Below are 25,759 nucleotides of genomic sequence, written 5' to 3' on the forward strand. Positions count from 1 at the left end.
ATATATATATATATTAGAGAAATAAAGAGAGAATGAAAAAGAAAGTCAAACACTCTCTTCTTCTTTATCTTTTACGTGAAAAAGCCTTCAACCCTAGCTAAAGGTAAGTTTCCAAGTTAATGAATTACTCCTTCAATTTTTGTTAGTTATCAAATCCTTGCATATGATGGAAACTTAATAAATGTTTAGAAGAGATTAAAACTAAGTTATGAATGAGGTATTAGTGATTAAAGAAAATGGGTTTTATAATGATATGTTAATATATGAAGGTTTATTAATGTTTGTTGGTAAAATTGACTTGTTATTAAGGTAAATGAAAGATTATAAGTATTGGTTGAGTGAAATAACAAGTTAGAAATTATGGGGTGATTCTTATAATCAAATGCTCTTGAGGAAAACTGGATGTTATAAGTGTCTAAATGAAGGAAATGAATTAGGATTAAGTAAAGAAGTATTATATAGTATTGTTAAAGGAAAATTGGCCAAAGTTGGGTAAATTTCGAGTTGAAAACTGGAAAATTTGGGAAGAGGTATCGGTATCTAATGAAGTGGTACCGATACCATAGGCAAAAATTAGGCTAAATCATATGAGAAGTATCGATACTGATTCAATCAGTATCGATACCTATTGAAGTGGTATCCATACCATGGTGAGGGTATCGAAATCGGGTAACATCGAACCTAATTTTGGTATCAATACCATATAAGGGTATCAGTACCATAGTATAGTGGTATCAATACCTATGGTAAGGGTATCGATACTGGCCACATCGAATCTAATTTTGGTATTGATACTGGTAGGGGGTATTGATATCATAATAGGGTAGTATCGATACCATAGTAGGGGTATCAATACTGAAGGGCCAGAAATTGTAATTTGTGTTGATATTGTTGTAGAAAAGTTAATAATCAATATTTTGATTAATGTTTAAGCTATAATTGTTAGGATATACACTAACAAATGATATTACTCATGTATTTAATGAATGTGGGATAGATCGAAATAAAGCTCCTGAGTCGAGTAAGACAAAAGGCAAGAGCCAAGTTTCGCAGTAATCATCTTTACTTTTGGACTTTGAGCAAGGAAAGCCAGGTGAGTACATTTATTGTATGTAATTTAGATGAATATGATTAGAAATTATTCAGAATGTAATATTTATATGTTAATGTATATTTTACTGAAATTATTATGTGCTATGGAAATATATGAAATTGATGTTGTGAATGAGGTTTTAGAATATGAACTGATCTAAAACGAATCTAAAATAATAATGCATATGGGTGTATTATTGGCATGAAAGGATGTCATAGTTGAAATGTATATGGGTACACAGTCAGCATAAAAGAATAATGCATATGGGTGCATTATTGGCATGAAATGATGCCAGAGTTGAAATGCATATGGGTGCATTATCTACATAAAAGTATACTAGAGTTGAAATGCATATGGGTGCATTATCAACAGAAAAGTATGCTAGAGTTGAAATGTATATGGGTACCTTATCAACAGAAAAGTATACTATGGTTGAGATGTATATGGATACATTATCAACATAAAAGTATACTATAGTTGAAATGCATATCGGTGCATTATCAACAGAAAAGATGTTAGAGTTTAAAATGCATAATGATGTATTATAAACATAAATGGAGGTTTCAAACGAAAAGAAAGAATCATGGCAAATGGTTTTGACAAATGGGAAATAAAATATGTTTGAACACCAAAGGTAATTTATTATTTTATGACTCACTAAGATATACTTATCATGTGTATTTCCACGTGTAGGAAACAGCAGATAATCATCAAGGAGTGAAGCAGTATCAACAGACATCATTTACTAAGGTTGACTCCCCAATAACATTAGGACTTTAATAACCATTTTGGAATTTGTTTGGCATGTAATCAAATATAACAAAATATTTTGTATTATGTTTTAATGAATCTGTATTTATAATGTTAATTATGTGGAATTAAGTTTGCAACAAAATTATAAAGGATTTTCACAACAAATATTCCATATTTTCAGTAATGTGACATTCGTATTCGTATACGTAGCCGTATATAGAATAGGAGTGTTTAAGTGATATAACCCAGTTGTTATAATAATATTACTTTAAGAATTTAAGGATAAAATATCTAAACGATCAATAAATTGTGATGATGGGTTTTTTATCATCAAATTTTTAAAAGTTATAAAAGATAATTAATTTTATTAAACTATTATAAGAATTTACTATTTTTTACTTATAATTAGTCATCACTCTTATTCTTATATATATTTAGGGATGATAATTTGACATATTATCCCTATATACATTATATAAGAAGATCATTTTTTAAGTCTGGTTCGTATAATTCAATTTAATCTTATAAGATCGTTTTTTAAGTCTGGTTCGTATTAGATTTAGGTAAATAATATCTAATCTGATCCGAAAATACTAACTCAATTTGACATATTATCCCTATATACATTATATAATAAAACATAAAACATAGGATTCTTTAATAAAAATATAAATATAGCTTTAAAGAGTTTTTGTAATTTGATCATTAATAACGTAATGTAATGAATAAACAACTAAATAACTAATACTTCTTTTTATTGAAATAAAGCAATATACAGCAAACGATTTGCTTCTTCCACAACCTAGCCTAGCCCAATGGGTTATTGAAGAAAATTTAAAATAAGCAATGAAGTAACCTTTGAAGGCCAATGTATTTCGCAAGGCATGAGGCCTATTTCTTACTGTACAATTAAAATTAAAATACCATTTCTAGTTTTTTTTACTGAAATAATTTATACATACTTAAAGTTTATTTTTTATAGTTTAATTGTTTATATTTTATTTTTTAGAATTTAAGATTATGTTCAGTATTTAAAGTTTAAGTAGTAAGATTTTAGGATTGAAGATTAAAATAAGATTTTAGGATTTAAGGCTAAAATAAATATATTATGTTAATTTTATTTTACCAATTTACATAAATAATTTTATTTATCTTACCCAAAAATTAATAATTCCATTTACTTTTGTCCATTAATCATAATTCTTCAATCTTCCATTCATATCTAAATAAACTCATAATTTTTATATCTAAATTTATCTTAGGTTTGTTAGAGATTTTGTCCTTTTTTTTTCTACCTATTTTCTTTTTAAAATAATTGCCGCCTTCTTTTTCTTTGATTTTATTTTAGTCGACTGCGACGGTATTCTTAGTATTAATTGTCAATCGCCGATGATTTATTATTTTTCTTTCCTAATTTTTTCAGCTTTAAATAAGAATCTCTGTCATTATGATACGTTTTTCTATGCTCTGTCATTATGATACGTTTTTCTATGCTCTTGTGGCACGTTCCTTATGACTTCTGATTCGTTTTTCGCATACATTTGCATTCGTGTCTGTTCTCGCACAAAGATCCTCACGACATTTGTTTTCTGATTGATTTGTCGGTGATCACGTATTGTCATATTCCTCTTATGTAAAAGGTTGTTTGTCGATATAATAAGAATTGTGTTGCAAAATAGTTTACCAAATTGTTTGGTTCGCTCACCATTCCTTTTCTTAAATCGTCTCATTCGACAGAGACAATGAGTTCCATGAACATTATTGGGTTTTCTGATGATGGAAAGGTTTCTTTTTTTTCGTATCTTTGAGTTAAATATTTTATTTTATGTATGAACTTTTTTGTGACTATTGTCCTCAATTTTCTATTTGGTGCGTTGTAATTTCAATTTCTTCTATTATTTTTATTAATGAAATCCAGTTATTGTTTTTCAATTTTTTTTATTAAATCATGAATGAACCAAGCAATATTGATAGTAAATGAGTTGTTGTAATTCCTTAAAATTTCAGATTTTTTTTCATAAACAAAAAAAATATGAGCACCATGAATATAAAAAATATGAGTGTTCGGTCAAACGGTTGGTACCTTATACTTATCCTAAATTAATCATTTTTTTTATTAAATCCTTGATAAGAACAAAGATTAAATGTCAATCATGAACCACTAAACACTTCACATGTAATTGTTTAAGGTGATGAAATAAAAATGGATCTAACCATCTCAAAATAGTTTAAATTTAAATATCCACTATTTTTATTGATGATCCAACTATTTAGTGGTTAAATGGTATTATATGTTATTGTATATATAGTTTAAACTATGCACCTCCATATTTATATAATATGTACATTTCTTTTCAAAACAAAAGGTGCAATGAGGCATTATTTTTGGCATAATAAACTCTAGTTTTAGAAAAAAAATTTAGTTAAAAAATTAATAATAGAATTCATCAAGTAATTTTAATGATAAAATAAAATATTATTTTTAAATGTTTTAAATACAATTAGTTAGGTTTTATTTATAAATATATAAAAAAAATTAGCTGACCATATTCACATATGTAATGGGGTGAGGGGGAGGTAAGGTAGTAGGCTGCCCCCAACGCCAGGTTGAGAGCAGCTTCTGTGGAATACCTCCGACAATCAAAATTATGAATTGTCCACCGTACGCACTGGGGATGTCTAAGATGCTGCAACCTTAATATACAATTAAAGAAATATGATACCGGAAATGTTAATATTTTTTAACATTTCAAGTAAAGTGTTACCTAAAACATTATTTTTCTACCGAAGATGTTAATATTGAGCTATACCTAAAATGTTATTTTTTTACCGGGAATTAGGGAACGAAATTAATATTTCCAGTAGAAAAATAATATTTTAAGTATTGTTTTACCAAAAATATTAAAAAAAATTAATATTTCTGATAACATATTTATTTAATAGTATATTAAGGCTAAAGCACATCATAACTACGTGTATGAACCGGCAATGATGGTTTTCTCTAACATTTCATGTGACATCTAGGAAGCTAGAGAAATATAGCTTAAATTTAGGAAAGGACAATTTTTTCTATTGTTAGAAGGGAGAACTAGCAAAACTATAACCCTCCACTATGTTTTGCTTATTCTCACTAGGTTATAACAAGTACAATAAATTTTACAAAGGTAGAACTCAAAAGTAAACAATTTTAGTTTTATCTAAGACTTTAATTTAACTTCATTTTAAATATAATCATGTTCATATAATTATTAAAATAATTATAAATTTTAAAAATATAGAAGTAATTTAACATAAATTTTTATTTTTTATTAATAATGTTTAAATTTTACGGTTATTTAATTATAAAAATACACAATTTCCCATAACGTTTTTGTTGTTATTTTCATTCCTCACCCATGTTGTCTCAATTTATAGTATATTGTTTATATAATATCAATTATATATATATATATATATATTTCTAGGTATCAAATTAATTTAATATTTAATACTAGGAGGTCATCAATTACAATATTGCCATTGTGATTGTGCAATGGGCTGTATGGTCATAATAGGTAAACAGTACAAACAATGGAGAATGTTAGGCTGTCCGTTCATGATTTTAGGTGCCCCATGACTGCCCATGTGTGCCTGACCTAATAACATTTACTAGAAACATGAGAAGAAGAAGAAGAAAACATATTTCATTTAGGGTTTACAAATTATTATATTATTAATATTATTATTTTATGTATTTAACAATTTACATGCATGAATCTATCGAACAATCTTAATGATAAAATAGAATGTTAAAATTTTAAAATGTGCTGAAACCTGAATAATTCAAAAACTTGTGGGTTTCAATACTTCATCTATCACTAAATATCTTTATTTTTTAAAAGTATATTATCATTTGATTCATCGATGATACATAAAGTTATATACAATGACACAGTATAAATAGTCATTTTCAAGTAATATTGCAGAATGTAGAAAAAAAATAAGGTAAATTATGTGTTTTGTACTTAAATTGTTCGTTTTAGTATCTAAATTTTTAATTTTTTTAAAACTATGCCTAAAGTATAATTTTTATTTCATTTTAGTACCCCGTTAACATTAAATTTTGAAAAAAAAAGTTTAGGTACTAAACGGATTAAGTTTTTAACGGTGGATACTCAATTAAAACAAAAACTAAACGTTAGGTATGATTTTGAAAAAAAATTAAAAGTCTAAGTATTAAAACGAATAAAAATTAATATTCTAAATACTAAATACGAAGTTTACCCCAAAAAAAATCAAAGGAGAAACAAAAGAGGCAACAGTGAAATACTGAAAGGTATGGATTGAAAAAAGAAAAAAGAGGAAAGCTAGAGGGAAGAACAATGGCCCCAATACGAACTTGTCTGGCCAGCAAAGCGAATGTTGATAAATGTGAAAATAAATGCGAATCGGTCAATACTGTTGGTTGTGTTATGATTGTTATGTAAAGTAAACCACAGCCTACACGTTACAGGTGAATACTAAAGCTCTGTGTTGTTGCTTTCATGGAGTGAGGTTTATCTATTAATTATACGTTGTCCAGAAAGAAGAAAAAAACCCTTTAAATCATATTATTTTGTAATGGGATATTGTCTGTCGCCTTCACTGTTATATAAACAGCAAATTCCAGCACTCAGTTTCTTCAAAAGCTTTTTTGGTGACAGAACAGGAAAGGATAAATGGGATTGAAATGTCGTTTCATGCTACAGTTTAGTTAGTGTTTATATGTACTGTAGTAATTTATTTGCTGCGGGAAACCCTATCCTCTCTATTATATTCGCTTGTAAATTCATTAATTCATTAACTGGCCTCAATAATAAATAAAATTATTATTTTGTTCAAAAAATTTGAATTTAAGCAATTATTTCTGTATGATATATGTGTTAATAATTTTAAACATATATTAATTTATAATTACTTCACACTATTAAGAAAAAACTAATCTAATTACAGTATATAAGATTTTGTTTTGTATGTTTAATTTAGTGTGTTAACCAACATATTAATTAATTCCGGACAATGGGTAATATCCGAAACAATCTTTTCAAGAATCTAAACTATGACATGTGATGTGACGGATCCTCCATAAATATGGTAGATGTTTCATCAACTTCCTTAATTAATCGTAAGAGTTTGAAGTCTGAGGAAACAGTACTAGTTTTCAGTGAACATCATTATAAACAGACAATGAACATGCATTTTGCACCCACATTATTTGAATTCTAAAAAGTAATATTTTTTTTATAAATATGTATATATTTTATAATTACTCTAAACTATTTAAAAATATATCTCACTTCTTTTTTTTAAGAAAATTTTATTTATTTATTACTGTTAATCTCAATCATCCATTTTTCACTTATTGAAAATTTTAATATAAGACCAAGATTCACTTACACATAGTGTAAAATTAAAAATTTTACGCTCTTTGATGATCGTTAGATAAGATAAAATCAATAGCTGAGATTTTTTTTTTTTTTCTAAGTGAATATCTTTCAATTTCTTACTATTAATCTCAATTTTTAATTTCCCCAGTTTCAATTATTTTAAAAAGATGTAAAATATTTACCATGTAATTATATCCAACCCTCTAATATATATGCTTTCATTTGTGAACTATATTTTGAAGATTTATATTAACTTGGAGATTATTTCTTATAATTTATTTAATTTAACATATTTTAATCCTCTGTAATTGTTAAATCATGTTTTGAAGATCTATATCCCACTTGGAGTTTTTTCTTATAATTTATTTAATTGAACATATTTCAATCCTCCTATAATTATCAATTTATGTTTTAATTTAAATCATTAACGAGGTTAGAAAATTGTGACAGTGTATTGATATAAATTTTATTTTTTAAAAATCTAAAATTTGAAGTCTTGCATCTATTAAAAAGTAAAATTATGATTATAAAAGGTTATTTTCCTTTAATTGTCATTAAAAAATCAGCTCGGTTTCATAATGAGAACTGTTTTTTTAACAAATTATTTTAATGGTGTTAAGTGTTTGAGTTTTTAATTAATTAAAGTGTAGAGATTAAATGCGTATATAATTTAAGATAGTATTATTTTCAATGAGCATGCGCTAATTATATGGTGTAATGCATCAATAATCCACTTTTGCAACAACTGTCCATAGTTTCAGCTTCTCTAATTACGGAATCAAATCAGCGGTTTGAAAAAGGAAATGGATTTACAAGAAACTTAGCCTAACAATGGAATCAGTGCATGGATTCTTGTTCATCAACTTCAGACGCAGGCTCATCTTCTTCATCCAAATCATCAACCCCATAAGCTTGATGACCGTTCCCAAACCCTTTAACGTGATCTTTCAAAGATCTCTTGTGCTTGAAATCCGACCCACAGATGCAATACCAAAGCTTCCCACAGTTCTTCTCATGCGTTCTCCAGTCCCCTCTCACCGCAAACGCCTTCCCACATTTCCTGCACATAAACGGCTTTATCCCATGTTTCCTCTTGTAATGCGTTTGCAGAGTTCTGAAATCTTTTAGCGGCTTCGTCCGAGGATGGTCGACGTTGTTCCGGCAACCCGGTGCACAACAGTAGCATGGCAGCTTTAGCATTGCTGTTGGTTGAATTCCCCTTAGTGATTCTGGACCTTTCCTGTACTGAGATCCATGCCCCCACATATGCATCTGAGCAACAAAAGAAATTCAGGAACGTAAGATCGCCTCCATCAGTCCCCTTCGGTCCATCAGTATATAATTGTTTATGTAGGTTAAATTTTGTGGTCGATTATGTTGAAAGTTGAAGAAAATATTTGAAAAACCCTTGATTCATGTTACCTGCATGTTGTTGTATCGGTTGAAAGTTTTGAAGCAAACGGGGCAAGAGAATTGTGAAGGGCCTATAAGAATCTGAGAAGGGGTAGGGATCCAGTACTGTCCTTTGTTGAGTCTATTAGCCGGTAATTCATCGTCTTTGTCGGTACACTCCGCCGAAGACGATAAAACCGAAGCCAACTCCGAAGCGCTAGGGCTCGGTAACCCTATATGAAGTGCAACGGTGACGGTTTCTTCATCATCCATGGAAGAGCGTGAATATGGCTGCCGTTGGTCTTCATCATCGTCTTGTTCCTCTTGGTTTGTGGGACTTAAGCTCAACAGTGGCAGAGCTTCTCTAATGGATGGGGAAGGAGGGTGTAAAGATGATGACGATGATTGATGGTAGAGAAGAAAAGGGTTGAAATTGGTGGTTTTGTTTGAATGGGAGTTTATGGAGTTAGGATTAGGGTTTTGTTGAAGATGAGGGTTGAAGTTGAACCAACCTGATGAAAAAGGGTCAGGGTTGTCAGCCATGGATGGGGAAAACAAGGTCTCTCTCTCTCTCTCTCTCTCTCTCCAAGGAATGAAAATTATGAACAGTTTGGGGTTTGATTGATTTGTTTTTATAGATTAAAAGAGGGAGAGAAAGAAAACAACAAGGGTTCAATATGACTGTGTTAAAGGTGGAAGAAAATGGCCATCACTGTGAATAAAGTTTTGGCTTATTATATAAATTGGCACTCCAATTATACTACTTTTCTCAAATTAATACCTAAGTTTAAAAAGAGTTTAGAGATCGGTATTGGTGTTGAGTTGCCATCTTAACAACTATTCAGGTTGTAGACATGACATTAAACAGTAAAATGATAATGCAATTTTTTAAAAAAACATAAAATGATAATGTGAAATTACTTCATAACCTTTTTCGGTGAAAAATTATTAGATGTCTCGGTATATCATTCGTGGTCCCAACAATAACATTTTTCTATCTCATTTTTTTTAAAGTGAATTTTCACCTCTTTCCTACAGGTAAATAAAGAGTGATCAATTATTTTAAAATTGATAGATGTGATTTATTGTGATTATGAATGACGTAGTAAGCCGCGACCATAAAATAATTTCTCCTTTTCAGTTTCTTTTCCATGATCTCTAACCAATTAAATGAGTACACGTCACATTTATTTTTTACATCATATTTCTATATAAATTAAAATTTTCTAAACCATCTTCTTCTCCGTCCTATATTCTTCTCCCCAATTCTAAAGCATCCAATATTCATATTTTACTCTATTCTTTCTTTAATTTACCATTTTTATGTATTAACCTCCTTACATATTTTCATTTATTATTTAAGATTTTTTTTTATTTTTTGTAATTTTTATTAGTATAAAGTGTTTACAATATAATATATGTTTGAAATACTTTCAATCATTTTACAATAAATGTTTAAATATCCCTATAAACATCGTACTCGAACCTGAACCCTTTAAGGATAACAACAATTCCTTTCGTGCGTATTATTTTTATTCTTTGTTAATGGAAATTTTTCTAATGGAAGAGTGAGGGTTTTCAAACCCTAACGACAGACTTTAAAGTTCCATATTTTGCTGATTTTGTGAATGACTTATTGAGAGAATTTATTTTCTCGAGTGCTAGTTTGTGGTTTCCTTTCACTCTTGTTGCTATGCCTTGGTTTGCTTTTGGTGGTGTTCTCTTTGATGACTGCATCTGTCTTGTTTTGATTGATCCAGCATTCCCATCTTGACTTTGGCTTCTTGTTTCAGTTGCTACAAGTTTTGTTCGATTATGTTGTTTTGTGTTTTAATTATTCGGATCAAGACAGGCTTAGACCGAATCCGAATCCGAATAAGCGGGTTTTGGACGTGTACAACACCACTATTATTCGGGGAGGGGCAAGGTTGGGTAGACATTGTCTTTCTTTCGGGGTACGAGTGTAAAACTACTATTATCCAAGGCGAGTCGGAGTTGAGATTGTAATTCTTCGAGACAAAATCTAGATCACCCCACCCTGTTGCAATTCCTATTAATGTGAGACAAACAAAATTTAGGTATCAATTTGAGACAAGTTATCAAATTTATTTATCAATTTGTATAATAAACCTAATATTTTTAATATTTTAAAGAAAATATATATTTAAACAAAATAAAAAAAAACTCACTGAATTTTTAATTCGATTGATATTATTATCGTTACGATAACTTGAAAGATTAAGTTTAATTATACATAGAAATATTCTGAGGTTATAACCTAATTTAAACATTGTATATAAAAAATTAGAGGCATAGTGAACTTGTTGTGGAATTCAGGTTAATTTCCACCAATAATAACAAATTCACCTTGAAAACTATTATCTAGGTGACTAGTGTGAAAACGATTGTACTAAAAATCACCCCAAGGTAGATTCCCAGGAAAGAGGAGGGGTCACAATGGTCCCTCTTAAAACCCACTTTCCTTAGATAGAACTATCAATACAAGTAATTTTAATAGAACAATAATTAACAACAACTATACCCGATAATAGCTATTAAATAGACATAAAAGAGAACACCAAAATTTAACGAGCTTAGACCAAAATTATACCTACCTCCTCGAACACTACTAAAATAATATTTCACTAATAGAGGAAATATTACAAAGAGAGAGAAAGAGTACAAATAGCCTTTAATATAGAAGAATGCTTATATTTGTGGGATGCTTAACTAAGGATGAGGAGGGCTCTATTTATAACAAAAGAATTTCCCCTCATCCTTATACACAACCAATGCCAAAAAACCAACAAATCTCCACCTTGGCAAATTCCACACACATCTCTAAAAAAATCCAATCTTCAATAGTGTATGCAAATTCATCTTTCAATTTGTAACAATATTGACCAAGTCTAAACAATGTTTAAACTTGATCGCAGTTACCACTTTTGTCAACATATCAGCAGGATTCTCAGTGGTCCGAATCTTCTGGATTATGACTCCACCTTCTTCTAGAATATCTCGTACAAAGTGATATCGAACATCGATGTGCTTCATCCTTGCATGGTAAACCTGGTTCTTTGCTAAATGAATAGCACTCTGACTTTCACAATGCACTTTGATGTGCTTCTGTTCCATTCCCAATTCACCAAGCAACCCTTGAAGCCAAATTGCCTCCTTCACAGCCTCTGTAACTGCCATATATTCTGCCTCTGTAGTAGACAAAGCCACTGTTAACTGTAAGGTGGACTTACAACTGATTGGTTCCTTTGCAAATGTAAACACATAACCAGTAGTTGATCGACGCTTGTCCAAATCACATGCATAGTCTGAATCACAATACCCAACTACACACTGACCATCTTGTTTGTCCTGCTGAAAGACCAAACCAACATCTACGGTGTTCAGAATATACCGCAAAATCCATTTCATAGCTTTCCAATGCTCCTTTCCAGGATCATGCATATACCTGCTCACAACCCCAACTGCCTGTGAAATATCGGGTCTCGTACACACCATTGCATACATCAAGCTACCAACAGTACTTGCATACGGAACCTTTGATATGTATTCCCGTTCTACATCATCCTTAGGTGACATGGATGCACCGAGCTTGAAATGAGGAGCAAGAGGTGTACTAACTGGTTTTGACTTCTCATTCATGCCAAAACGTTTTAGTACATTCCTCAGATATTATTTCTTAGACAAACAAAGCCTCCCCAATTTCTTATCCCTTGATATCTCAATGCCTAGAATCTTCTTCGCTTCACCAATACCCTTCATCTCAAACTCTCTGTTCAATTGAGTCTTTAGTTTCGCAATTTTTGTCTGACTCCTGGAAGCTATCAGCATATCATCAACATAAAGAAGAAGATATATATAGGATCCGTCTTGTAGCTTGCGTAAATATACATAATGATCATATTTGCTTCTTATGTACTTCTGCTCTATCATAAACTTGTCAAATCGCTTGTACCACTGCCTTGGAGATTGCTTCAAACCATACAACGATTTTTCTAATTTGTACACCATCTTTTCTTTTTCAGTAACTTTGAATCCATCTGGCTGAGTCATGTAGATTTCCTCATCCAAGTCTCCATGTAAAAATGCAGTTTTTACATCCATCTGAACTAGTTCCAAATCCAACTGCACTACTAAAGCTAACAAAATTCTGATGGAGGAATGTTTTACAACTGGAGAAAATACTTCATCATAATCAACTCCATCCGTTTGAGCATAGCCTTTAGCCACCAATCTTGCTTTGTAGCAGATGTTATTCTTGTCAGGAAATACATCTTTCTTTGCATATACCCAATTGCACCCAATTGTCTTCTTTCCCTTCGGAATACTAGCTAGTTTCCACGTCTGATTCTTTTGAAGGGATTGCATTTCTTCATTCATGGCGATCCTACACTTTTTATGTTCTGAACTTTGGACTGCTTCATTAAAAGTGGCAGGAACGTCATCAATTGCAATTGGTGATGCAAAAGAGACCATATCAGCATAACGAGCAGGTTGTCTAATGGTCCTCCTTTCATTTCTGAGTGCAATTGATTCATGTTGTTGTGGAGGTTCTTGGGTCTGAACCTCTTCTTCATCTGACTCTTCTTCTACCATAGGAGAGTCAACATCAGTTTCTTTACTGGTTGGGTCAATTCTGCTTCCTTCAAACTCCATCTGTTTGGGAGTTCTATCTGTCTGCTCCAATTTTTCTGAAGTCACCTTTCTCAACATGGTATATTCATCAAAGGTAACATCCCTACTGAAGATTATTTTCTTTGTTTCTGGACACCAAAGACGATAGCCTTTCACACCAGAGGTGATCCCCATAAAGATCACATTCTTTGCTCTTGGATCCAACTTTGACTCCTTAACATGGTAGTATGTAGTGGAACCAAACACATGTAAGGAATCATAATCTGTAGCAGGTACTCCAAACCATTTCTCTAATGGTGTTTTACCACTAATAGCAGTCGATGGTAAGCGGTTGACAATGTGACAAGAATAGACCAAAGCCTCATCCCAAAATTCTTTGCCTAACCCAGCATTAGACAACATACACTGAACCTTCTCCACTAATGTTCGGTTCATACACTCTGCCACCCCATTCTGTTGTGGTGTAGATCTGACAGTGAAGTGCCTGACAATACATTCTTCTTCACAGACTTTCATAATTGAATCATTTTTGTACTCTCCACCATTGTCTGTACGGAGACGTTTGATTTTTCTTCCTGTTTGAGTCTCCACCATCTTTTTCCATTTAAGGAAAAATCCTAGCACCTCATCCTTTATCGTCATTGTATACACCCAAACTCTTCGGGAAAAATCATCAACAAAGGTGACATAATAATATGTTCCTCCCAATGAAGTTGTCTTAGAAGGCCCCCATACATCTGAATGAACATAATCCAAAATACCTTTAGTATCATGGATTATTGTTCCAAATTTCACCCTCGTCTTCTTCCCTTTGATGCAATGCTCACAAAAAGCTAATTTGCAAGCCCGAGCACCCTTCAATAATCCTTGATATATCAACAATTTCAAGGATTTTTCACCAACATGCCCCAAGCGCATATGTCATAACCTGGTTGCTTCTGACTCCTGTTCATCAGTAGAAGCTGCCACTGTTGCTGTCCCAATTACAATTGTACTACCCAGAAAGTAATACACATTGTTTATTTTTTGGATTCCCTTCATTATCACCAGTGCACCAGAGATAATCCTCATAATCCCATCTTTTTCCCTCACTTCTAAACCTTTTGACTCTAAGGTTCCCATATATGTGAGATTTCTCATTAAATCTGATACATAATGGACACCTGTTAAGGTTCTGATTGATCCATCCTGATTCCTCATGCGAATTGAACCAATCCCAAGTATGTCAAGAGGGGAATTATTTGTTGTGTATACAATTCCACCTTTTAGTTCTTTAAAATCAAAGAACCATTCTCTATTGGGGGTCATATGGTGGCTACAAGCTGAATCTAATAGCCATGAACTGGAACAGCTGGTTGATGATATAGCAGCGAATGCGAAATCTGAATTTGCATCATCATACTCGACCACATTTGATTCTGAGACAGCCTTTTCCCTCTGAGGTTTGCCTTTATTCTTTAGCCTGGGACATTCTTTCATCTAGTGCCCTTTTTCTCGACAAAAGGCACATTCATCTTTGCTCAATCTGGACTTTGACTTCAATCTCCTTCTCCTTCCTTTATTCTGACTCTTCGAATGACCTCTAACAACAAGAGCTTCTACTTCGACACTTGTGTATTCTTGTTTGTATTTCTTTCTCAATTCATAACTATACAAGGTAGCAGTTACTTCACTGAGAGACACATCAACCTTACCATGAAGTAGAGTAGTTTCAAGATACTCAAACTCATCAGGAAGTGATCCCATCAACATCAGAGCTAGATCTTCGTCTTCAAAAGTCACGTCCATATTCATCAGATCAGTCATCAGCTGATTAAAGCTTGTAATGTGATCATTCATAGTGGTACCTGGTACATAGTTGAAGCGGAACAATCTCTTTTTCATGTAGAGTTTGTTCTGACCGCTTTTCTTTAAAAATTTCTCCTCCAGTGCCTTCCACAATTTACTTGCAGAAGTTTCCTTAGAAAATGCATACTTCTGCTCTCTAGAAAGACACGATCGAATAGTACCACATGTCAATATATTGATTTTCTTCCATTCTTTCTCCTCAACATCATCTAGTTTCTCTCCTTCAATAGCAATGTCTAGACCCTGCTGAAATAGGGCATCTAGAACCTCACTTTGCCACATGCCGAAATGACCGGTGCCATCAAAAATCTCCATTGCAAATATAACATTTGTCACAATATTTCTTGCAGATGTTTTTGTATCGTCTGCCATTTCTGCTACAAATTCTATTTAATAGCTGTCAATGCGGAATGTCAATTATTCCAAGGAAATTTTTTCTGATATGGAAGATCAGCCTAAGCCGCAACCACAGAGCATACTAAAATAAATCAAGAGCTCTGATACCAATTTTTATGGAATTCGGGTTAATTTCCACCAATAATAACAAATTCATCTTGAAAACTATTATCTAGGTGACTAGTGTGAAAACGATTGTACTAAAATCACCCTAAGGTAGATTCCCAGGAAAAGGAGGGGTCATAATGGTCCCTCTTAAAACCCACTTTCCTTAGACAGAACTACCAAGACAAGTAATTTTAATAGGACAATAATTAACAACAATTATACCCGACAATAGCTATTAAATAGACATAAAAGATAACACTAAAATTTAACGAGGTTAGGCCAAAATTATACCTACCTCCTCGAACACTACTAAAATAATATTTCACTAATAGAGGAAATATTACAAAGAGAGAGAAAGAGTACAAATAGCCTTTAATATAGAAGAATGCTTATATTTGTGGGATACTTAACTAAGGAGGAGGAGGGCTCTATTTATAACAAAAGAATTTCCCCTCCTCCTTATACACAACCAATGTGAGACTTTGCCAAAAAACCAACAGAACTAACACTCAAACGTTTGTTATTTTCTCAATTGTGTCCTTCATTTTTTTAGCAATTTAAATTATAATATTTCATTTTTTTTCTTTAAATAAAACCGTTATAGATATCAATTGATTATCAACATTTTTTACATGACATGGAAACGTTAAGGGTGCAATTTTAAAAAATAACATTGATTAATTTTCTTTTACTATTATGTCTTTTTCATTTATAATTTCTCATATTTTTAAATAACATTAATATATATATATATATATATATATATCATTCATAGAATATTTTTAAATTAAATCTTATTCGAATTTAGAATGCACCCAATTAAAATTCAACATGTCTTTTGGAGATAAAATCTGAAATTAACACCACTCAATCCAAAACAAACATATTTATAAATAATATTGTTTTTATTTAATAAAAATATGGAACTAATTAAAAAATAATATAGAGAGATATTGTTTTAATTATCTCTAACTATATAATGTATAATTATATTATTTTTCGGGTCGGATATATTTCACTCTAAACTTGAATCCGACTTAATTCGAACATAACTTAAAAAATATGACCATACCCGACCTGACCCGACCATTTTTAAAAAAAAACTCTATTCAATCGGATCGAATCAAAACTCGTCAGATTCATATCTCATGTCCATCCTTCTAATTATACGTTTGCCTAACTTTTCTAATGTATACTTCCATTCTCTTAGAACTTGTATCATGTCTTACATTTTATCATAATGAAACATCCCTGTGTTGCGATGATTCTATTAGACGTATAAAGATATCTCATTTTGAATTATCCTTATAACCATTATAATGATAATGTAACGATGAAGTCTCACAGGGAAAATCTTCATTTGTATGGACGGGACAACATATCATAAAGGACTTCAATGGTAGTTTATTGCGTAAACAAAAAGTCACAAAATCATCTCATTGATTATCATTTTAATAAAGACATCTCATCTAGAAACGTTTCTTATATATTTACAATATTATCTTCTCTCGTTTGTGAAAAAGATTGATAGTTATCTTATATAGAATTAATGATAGATCACGATAATACATTCTTCTGATTTTAGACGGAGAGTCAGAAAATGTCTCATTTAAATATATGTATAGATGTTCTTAACATCAATACAATGATAGGGGATCTACAAGTATTTTTATGAGTAGACATAAATCTTAAACAGATGGATCTATGATACTAAGTTCAACGATTCTTCTTTAGAAAGCTTACACGATTGATAATTATTTCTTTTCTCCCCAAAATTACGAAGTCAAGTCAACATCTCTCGTATTCTCCGTAAATTTCGGTTGAATTTTTAAGTAATTTAGACAAAGTTAAAATTTTATTACACAAACTTGGTTGTCTAGTTAAAATAATAAAAGCCAATAAATCCATGCCACGTTGTAAATACGAAAATCCCACCATATTTTCACATTGACAAAAATAACCTTACCTTTAGTTTTTAATGAAATGGTTTTGATTAATAAAAATGAGGTGTTACTATTTGACAGGTCAGCTCTTAAGGGGGGAATAGCGTAATTTCAGTCCATTTGCCTTATTTTATTTATTCTATTCTCTTTCGTCCAATTTAGATTTTATCTAAAAAGAATAATTTTTTTTTTATTTTTCAATTTCTTCCTTTTTTTTTTAATGAAAGAAAAAGCACCAGTGATATAGGAAATAGAGAGAGAGGGGGGGGGGAGTCTCTTTATTTTCTCATACCTCTCACCTTGCAGCTTAAGAAATACCAAAAAGAACATATATAAATTTAATTGAGATTTTTTTATTTTTATTTTTTCAATTTCGAAGATACATCTCAAATAAAACCCAGTTCTTGTTTTTCAGAGTAGATCTGTGTAATCTCCCCCTTCATCGATTTCGTGAACTGGTAAGTTAGTTTTGGATTTTAGTTTAATGTGATTTCGTGCAATCGAATGTTTCTTTTGATTTATCCAGAACCTGATCTTTTATTTACTTTTACTGTCAGTGATTTTTTTTGAATTTATTTCTGCTTTTGATCTTCTTTTTTCTTCCAAAGGTATGATACTATGAATCTATATTTAATTTTTCACAATCTATTTTGGTTGACATGTTCTTGATAAACATTGACTTGGCCGTTGCTGTTGTTTTCTTAGAATCCCAAGTGGGTTTATCTATTTATTTTGAGTTTTCGTTTTCGAATAATATCTTATGGAATCTTTATGAAACTAGCCTTTCTCCGTGTATTGATTCTAATGGGTGCTTTTTTTTAATCTCAGTTTGATTCTTATCAAATGAAAGCATGTGCTGTGAATGGGAGGGGTTAAACCCGAAGCCGATTCCGGTAACATCGAATACTTCTTTCGAAGATAGCAGACATCCTAGTGTAGATATGAATCACCTAACTGTAGTGACTGAAGATACTTTTGCAAGTCTGCTTGAGCTTGCTGCTAATAATGATGTCGAGGGTTTTAAACGATCGATTGAGCATGATCCTTCCGTTGTTGATGAGGTTGGGTTGTGGTATGGTCGTCGAAAAGGCTCGAAACAGATGGTTAGTGAGGAGAGAACTCCGTTGATGGTTGCTTCTATGTATGGTAGCATCGATGTTATTAAGCTGATCCTTTCCTCTTCAGATGCTGATGTTAACCATGTGTGCGGCCGTGACAAAAGCACTGCCCTTCATTGTGCTGCATCTGGTGGGGCTATTAACGTTATCGACGTTGTGAAGCTGCTTTTAGCATCCGGTGCCGATGTAAATATGGTTGATGGCAATGGTCATTTTCCTGTTGACGTTATTGTTGTTCCTCCAAAGCTTCGAGGTGTGAAATTAACTCTTGAAGAACTCCTTGCAACCGGGAAGTCCGATTTTGATCTGAGTTCAAGGGTGTCAGCTGTTTCAAATTCCGACTCCCCTCCTCTATTGCCTTCGCAGGAAAATGGCTCTTTGTCATCTGGTTTGGATTCCCTGATGAAGTCAGAGAAAAAAGAATACCCAATTGATCCATCTCTTCCGGACATCAAGAATAGCATCTATTCAACTGATGAGTTCCGGATGTATTCCTTCAAGGTGCGGCCTTGTTCACGTGCCTACTCCCATGATTGGACCGAGTGCCCGTTTGTTCACCCTGGGGAGAATGCTCGAAGAAGGGATCCTAGGAAGTTCCATTACAGTTGTGTCCCTTGCCCTGATTTTCGCAAGGGGGCATGTAGGCGTGGAGATTTGTGTGAATATGCCCATGGTGTTTTCGAATGCTGGCTACACCCTGCTCAGTATCGGACTCGGTTTTGCAAGGATGGTACTAGTTGTGATAGGAGAGTCTGCTTCTTTGCCCATACTCCTGAGGAACTCCGACCTCTGTATGTCTCCACTGGTTCTGCTGTTCTATCTCCTCGATCGAGTACTTCCAGTGCCACAGCTATGGATTTTGCTTCTGCTAAGAGTCTCTTGCCCGGATCACCTTCATCTGTATCCGCTATGTCTCCGTCATCATTCACACCACTCATGTCTCCCTTCGTGAATGGCATGTCACTTTCCAACGTTGGCTGGCCACAACCGAATGTTCCAGCCTTGCATCTTCCGGGAAGCAACCTTCAATCTAGTCGGCTGCGATCTTCTCTTCATGCGAGAGACATTCAAGCTGAAGACTTCAACTTGCTCTCCGATTTCGATGTGCAACAACATCAGCTGATGAATGAGTTATCTGGCCTTACCCGGCCATCGTTGAGTTCAAGTTTTTTTAACCGATCTGGTCGAATGAAGCCCCTGACCCCATCAAACCTCGATGATCTCTTTTCTGCTGAGAGCTCCTCTCCACGGTACTCCGATCAAGCGTTGTCTGCCGCTGTTTTCTCCCCAACCCACAAGTCTGCTGTTCTCAATCAATTTCAGCAGCAGCAAAACATGCTATCACCTATAAATACAAATTTTTCTCCCAAAGGTATTGAGCATCCTCTCTTGCAGGCTTCTCGATCTGGTAGAATGTCTCCTCGAAACGTTGAACCTATCTCACCGATGAGCTCTAGGATTTCAATGTTAGCTCAACGGGAGAAACTGCAAGAATTTCGCAGCCTAAGCTCTAGGGAGCTCCTCTCTAGCTCGGCTGCTATTGTTGGTTCCCCGGTTAATTCACAGTCAAAATGGGGGTCCTCCAATGGGAAGCCGGACTGGGCTGTCAATGCTGATGGGTCAGGCAAGCATCGTAGGTCGTCTTCGTTTGAGCTTGGTAACAGAGATGAGCCTGATTTATCATGGGTTCAATCCCTTGTCAAAGAATCTCCAACTGAGATCAAAGAGAAAATAGCATCACCGGTCTCGGGTGAGGGTTCAAGCATGAACTTGGATCCGGTCGATAATGCTGCATTGGGCGCTTGGCTCGAGCAAATGCAGCTCGATCAACAGAACTGAAACCTGATTCGCTGAGCCCACCTGAGGTATAGACAACAACAAAAAAAGGGGGTTTTGGTAAATAACATTCCAATTATTTTTTGTTCGGACAGGTAAAGAGGAATAGAAGGTGAAGGGAAAGAGATTGAGGTGAGTTTTACGATGGAAATGTCAGTTTTCACCATTTTATCATCATCATCATCATTATTATCACAACAAAACAGTTGGAACAAGTTGAGGATAATTCTCGTCTTGTGTTCTAAAGAAACTATGACCTTTAGTTGTTTTTTGTTTTCTTCTCAATGTAATATGATGATGATGTAACATTCAACTAAAGTTTTATTGATTAATTCCCATTTCAAATAGCTTCATTGTTCCTTGAATAAGTTTTTTTTTTAATTAGTTTCCATGAAAAAATTGAATAGGTTAAACATCTCTCTTTTCATGATAAGACGGTGATTGGAACTCCACACCATTAGATTATTAAGGGTTAATGTCACATTTTGCCCCTCAACTTTCATTGGTGTAGTGTATTCGCACAAAAAATAGTCTTCTCTTTATATTTCAAAGTGAAGGATGCAGGTGCTCGGAGCCATCACCGGTAGGGGAAAGTGGCAGGAGCCACAGCTGTAGTGACGTCAATGTGAACTAAAAGAGAGTTCATGGGTTAAATTGATATTTTATCAAAAGTTTAAGGGTTAAATTAAAATTTTATCATTTTCTTTAACTTGACAACCCATTGAACTAATGAGAGTTAGTGATTCGGTGATTCAGATTCAGTATAATGATTCGGTATAATATCGAACTTTTTAAAAATTGGTGATCAAGATTGAACAGGCCAAAATAAAAGGAACCGCCAATATTGTTTACCCTTTATATGTGTATCATTTTATACATTATTTTAATATTAAAACTTCAATTTTTTTATTAATTGCTTGACAACTTGAATGCTTTTGATTTCAACCCGTTTCGATTAATTTATGAAATTCTCCTAATTTAATTAAAAAAAAGTTTTATTCGTTATTCTATATTGAATTTATAAGATGTTTCAGGTTGTATTTGAGGTGTTACACATTTCATGCTAATATAAAATTGTTTGTCTTATTTGTAATATTTTTTAGGGTTAACAAAATTCGATTTAATAGTATTTTTTAAAATTGTAATTATTTAAATTAAATTATTCGAGTTAATTTTGTTTTCATTTATAGTTTGAGTTCGAGTCAGATTAGAAGTTTGAATAATCAATAAATCTAAAACTAAAATGATGTCGCTTTAATCTTTAGCTAATTAATTTGATTATTTTACAATTTAATCCTTGATTTTCTTTCTTTTTTTAATTCATCTTTCATTTTGAGTCTAATTTTTACCAAATTTAGATCACGGTCTTCTCAACCTTAAAACATCTATGCAGCAATATAACTTCAATTATTTTTTTGAAATATTTTTTAATTTGATCTCTCAATTACAAATTCTACTACTTATTTTGTATATATTTTATAAAATTCTCCCTTGCAATAACAAAGTAACTTTTTTACCAAAGAATATATAGGCATTTTTCTCTTTTTAATTATACATTATTTTATCCTAATAGCCATAATCTTATTCATGGAAATATTATCGTAGTCTTCAAAAACCCACAATTTACGAGTTGGAGGGCTGCCCCAATAATAAATTTGAATTAATCATCAATTACCGATAATAAAACCAAAAATATCCATGGGAAATATCATTATTCCTCATTCTCAGCAAAAAAAAATAAAGGTGCTAAAAATGGACAATGCAAATCTAATTAACTGATATTTGAAAAAGAAAACACACCCAAACCTGCTAATAATTTCTTTAAGACGTATAAGACAAGGATTATCCTCCACCTGTACTAACTGTTTTGTTGTAATAATAATGATAATGAATGGGGAAAATTGAAGTTTCCATTCTAAATCTCACCTCAATCTCTTTGCCTTCACGTTCTTATCTTAGTTTACCTTTCCTTCAACATTCAATAACCACCAGAATCCCAAAAAAAATACCAATGTTATTTACCAAAACCATTTTTGTTGTCTCTACCTTCGGGAGGGCTCGACGAAACCGGTTTCAGTTTTGCTGCGCCACGAGTTGATCGAGCTGCATTTGCTCGACCCATGCACCCAACGCAGCATTATCGACCGGATCCGAGTTCATGCTAGAACCCTCACCCAAGAACGGTGCTTCCATTTTCTCTTTGATCTCAGTGGGTGATTCTTTTACAAGGGATTGAACCCATGATAAGTCTGGCTCGTCTCCGTTACCGAGCTCAAACGAGGATGACCTGCGATGCTTGCCTAACCCTTCAGCATTGACAGCCCAATCCGGATTACCATTGGAAGGTCCCCATTTTGACCATGAATTAACTGGGGGGGAACCAACAATGGCAGCAGAGCCAGAGCCAATCTCCCTAGAGCTTAGGCTGCGTAATTGTTGCTGCTTCTCCCGTTGAGCTAACAACGAAAGCCGTGAGCTCATCGGTGAGGTAGGTTCAACATTTCGAGGAGACATCCTACCGGATAGGGAAGCCTGCAAGAGATGATGCTCAATATTTTTAGGAGAAAAATTCGTACTTATAGGTGATAGCACGTTCTGCTGTTGCTGAAATTGATTGAAAACAGTAGACTTAAGAGTCGGGGAGAAAACGCCAGCGGCCATCGATTGATCCGAGTACCGTGGAGATGAGCTCTCAGAAGAAAAGAGATCATCGAGGTTTGATGGGGTCAGGGTCTTCATTCGACCAGATAGGTTAAAAGAATTAGAACTCATCAGCTGATGGTGCTGCACATCAAAATCAGGCAGCAAGTTGAAGTCTTCGGCTTGAATGTCTCTTGCATTAACAGAAGATCGCAGCCGACTAGATTGAAGGTTGCTTCCAGGAAGATGCAGGGCCGGAACATTCGGTTGTGGGCAACCAACATTTGAATGAGACATGCTGTTCATGGAGGGAGACATGGGTGGATTGAATGGTGACGGAGACGTCACCGATACAGATGAAGGTGATCCAGGCGGGAGACTCATGGCAGCAGCAAAATCCATTGCTGTAGCGCAGGAAGTACTCGATCGAGGCGAAGGAACACCAGAACCAGTGGAGACATACAGAGGTCGGAGTTCCTCGGGCGCATGAGCAAAGAAGCAGACTCTCCTAGCACAACTAGTACCATCCTTGCACAACCGAGTTCGATACTGAGCAGGATGTAGCCAGCATTCGAAAACACCATGAGCATATTCGCACATATCTCCTCGCCGACATTGCCCCTTGCGAAAATCAGGGCAAGGAACACAACTGTAATGAAACTTCCGAGGATCCCTTCTTCGAGCGTTCTCCCCAGGGTGAACAAACGGGCACTCGGTCCAATCATGGGAGTAGGCACGTGAACAGGGCGGGACCTTGAAGGAATATATCCGAAATTCATCCGTTGAATAGATGCTGTTCTTGATATCTGGAAGAGACGGATCAATCGGGTATTCTTTCTTCCCTGTTGCCGAAGAAACAGGAGCATCACTTGGCCTCAACTTCGTTGGGGAATCTGAACCAGATGACAATGAGCCATTTTCCTGCAAAGGCAATAGAGGAGGGGAGTCGGAATTTGCCAAGGCCGACACCCTTGAATTCAAATTGAAACCGGAATTCTCAGTCACAAGTAGTTCTTCAAGAGTTAATTTCACATCTCGAAGCTTTGGAGGAAAACCAATAACATCAACAGGAAAATGACCATTGGCATCAACCATATTCACATCGGCCCCGGCAGCTAAAAGCAGCTTCACAACATCAATAACGTTAACAGCCCCACCGGAAGCAGCACAATGAAGGGCAGTGCTTTTGTCACTGCCACACACACGGTTAACATCAGCATCCGAAGACAAAAGGATCAGCCTAATAACTTCGATGCTACCGTACATAGATGCAACCATCAAAGGAGTTATCTCCTCATTAACCATCTGCTTCGATCCCTTCCGACGACCATACCACAATCCAACCTCATCAACACCGGAAGGATCATGATCGATCAATCGTTTAAAGCCGTCAACATCATTATTAGCAGCAAGCTCAAGCAAACTCGCAGAAGTATCTTCAGTCACTACAGTTAAGTGATTCATATCTGCACTAGGATGTCTGCTATCTTCAAAAGAGGTATTCGATGATATCGGAGTCGGCTTCGGGTTTAACCGCTCCCATCCACGGCACATGCTCTCATTTGATAAGAATCCAACTGAGAATAAAAACAAGAAAAAGCATCCATTAAATCAACACCCGGAGACAGTTTAGTTCCATAAATATGATCGAATATTCCATAAGATATTATTCGAGAAAAAACAAAAAACAAATTAGAACATAATAAATAGATAAATCCACTTGGGATTCTCTAAGATATCAACAAGAATATATGAACCAAAACAATTTGTGAAAATTTTTGGATTTAGAACAAAAGTGAAATTAACAGTAAGGTATTTCATATTCTTTGATTGGGGTAATCAAAAGCATAAATATCAGTCAAAATACACACTGAATATTATGATTAAAACTTACAGAGAATCTTGCAACAGATTTTTCAATAGTCATAACAAGCAAAATAAAATAACTTTGAAAAGATAATATAAAAAATCACTGACAGTAGAAGTACATAAGAGATCTGATTTTGTAGAAATCAATTTAAAAAAAGAAGACAGCTAAAAGGGAAGTTAAAACAGAAAAAGATTCATTGCATGTGATCGAACCACTCATTGCACACCATCTTTGAAGATATATATATATATATATATAACAAAGCTTCATTTCAAATAGAAGAAATATATATACTAACTTTAAGCTAAAACACAAAAAACAGAGCCTTACCAATTCAAAAATCCATCTTAGTTCCAAGAATTACACAGATCTACTCTGAAAGAGAAGAACCGCTTCTACTTCGATATATATATATATTCAGAAATGAATTCAAAAATAAAAAATAATCTTAATTAGATTTATATATTTTTGGGTGCTTTTAATTAAAGCTAGAAGGTGAGAGTTCTGAGAACATGAACAGCTTCCCATATAAGAATATATATATATATATATATATATGGACTAACTAATAGAAAAAATAAAATAAAGCGTGAAATGTCGATATACCGCCTGTCTATTGACCAATTATATTGTAGCGTCCTGTTTTTTCTGCGTCACTAAAAAATAATGGTGAGGCTATTGTCGTCAACAAGGAGAATACTCGA

At 33.6% G+C, this 25,759-nt stretch overlaps 3 protein-coding genes across 6 annotated transcripts; 1 reads left to right on the forward strand and 2 right to left on the reverse strand.

Moving 5' to 3' along the window:
- Positions 1-8,007: 8,007 nt before the first annotated feature.
- Positions 8,008-9,240, reverse strand: LOC120116787 (zinc finger protein WIP2-like). The gene is made up of 2 exons (XM_039137202.1): positions 8,674-9,240; positions 8,008-8,523 (listed from the first exon to the last, which is right to left on the reverse strand). Exons 1-2 carry the CDS (start codon positions 9,184-9,186, stop codon positions 8,089-8,091), a joined length of 948 nt encoding a protein of 315 aa, XP_038993133.1. The 5' UTR covers positions 9,187-9,240; the 3' UTR covers positions 8,008-8,088.
- A 3,033-nt stretch (positions 9,241-12,273) lies between these two features.
- On the forward strand, positions 12,274-20,866 carry LOC120116785 (zinc finger CCCH domain-containing protein 30-like). Of its 4 annotated transcripts, XM_039137200.1 has the most exons (3): positions 12,274-12,284; positions 18,420-19,977; positions 20,008-20,863. In XM_039137200.1, exons 2-3 carry the CDS (start codon positions 18,443-18,445, stop codon positions 20,546-20,548), a joined length of 2,076 nt encoding a protein of 691 aa, XP_038993131.1. In that variant the 5' UTR covers positions 12,274-12,284; positions 18,420-18,442; the 3' UTR covers positions 20,549-20,863. The 4 variants fall into 4 exon arrangements, with proteins under 4 accessions (XP_038993131.1, XP_038993129.1, XP_038993130.1 ...); XM_039137198.1 differs by having other exon boundaries at positions 18,420-20,864; XM_039137199.1 differs by lacking the exon at positions 12,274-12,284 and adding an exon at positions 17,937-18,049 and having other exon boundaries at positions 18,420-20,864.
- Positions 20,867-22,396: 1,530 nt separating this feature from the next.
- On the reverse strand, positions 22,397-25,493 carry LOC120116788 (zinc finger CCCH domain-containing protein 30-like). The gene is made up of 2 exons (XM_039137203.1): positions 25,386-25,493; positions 22,397-24,762 (listed from the first exon to the last, which is right to left on the reverse strand). Exon 2 carries the CDS (start codon positions 24,737-24,739, stop codon positions 22,619-22,621), a length of 2,121 nt encoding a protein of 706 aa, XP_038993134.1. The 5' UTR covers positions 24,740-24,762; positions 25,386-25,493; the 3' UTR covers positions 22,397-22,618.
- Between the last annotated feature and the right edge of the window lie 266 nt (positions 25,494-25,759).

The sequence above is a fragment of the Hibiscus syriacus genome, unplaced genomic scaffold, assembly GCF_006381635.1.
Source record: "Hibiscus syriacus cultivar Baekdansim isolate YM2019G1 unplaced genomic scaffold, ASM638163v2 tig00110303_pilon, whole genome shotgun sequence".
In the NCBI taxonomy this organism is placed as follows: Eukaryota; Viridiplantae; Streptophyta; class Magnoliopsida; order Malvales; family Malvaceae; genus Hibiscus; species Hibiscus syriacus.

Coding starts and splice junctions, on each gene's coding strand:
- LOC120116787 (XM_039137202.1), bottom strand. CDS start 9,186: ATGGCTGACAACCCTGACCCTTTTTCATCAGGTTGGTTCAACTTCAAC. Junction 8,524..8,673: donor ACCGATACAACAACATGCAG/GTAACATGAATC, acceptor TTTGTTGCTCAG/ATGCATATGTGGGGGCATGG.
- LOC120116785 (XM_039137198.1), top strand. CDS start 18,443: ATGTGCTGTGAATGGGAGGGGTTAAACCCGAAGCCGATTCCGGTAACA.
- LOC120116788 (XM_039137203.1), bottom strand. CDS start 24,739: ATGTGCCGTGGATGGGAGCGGTTAAACCCGAAGCCGACTCCGATATCA.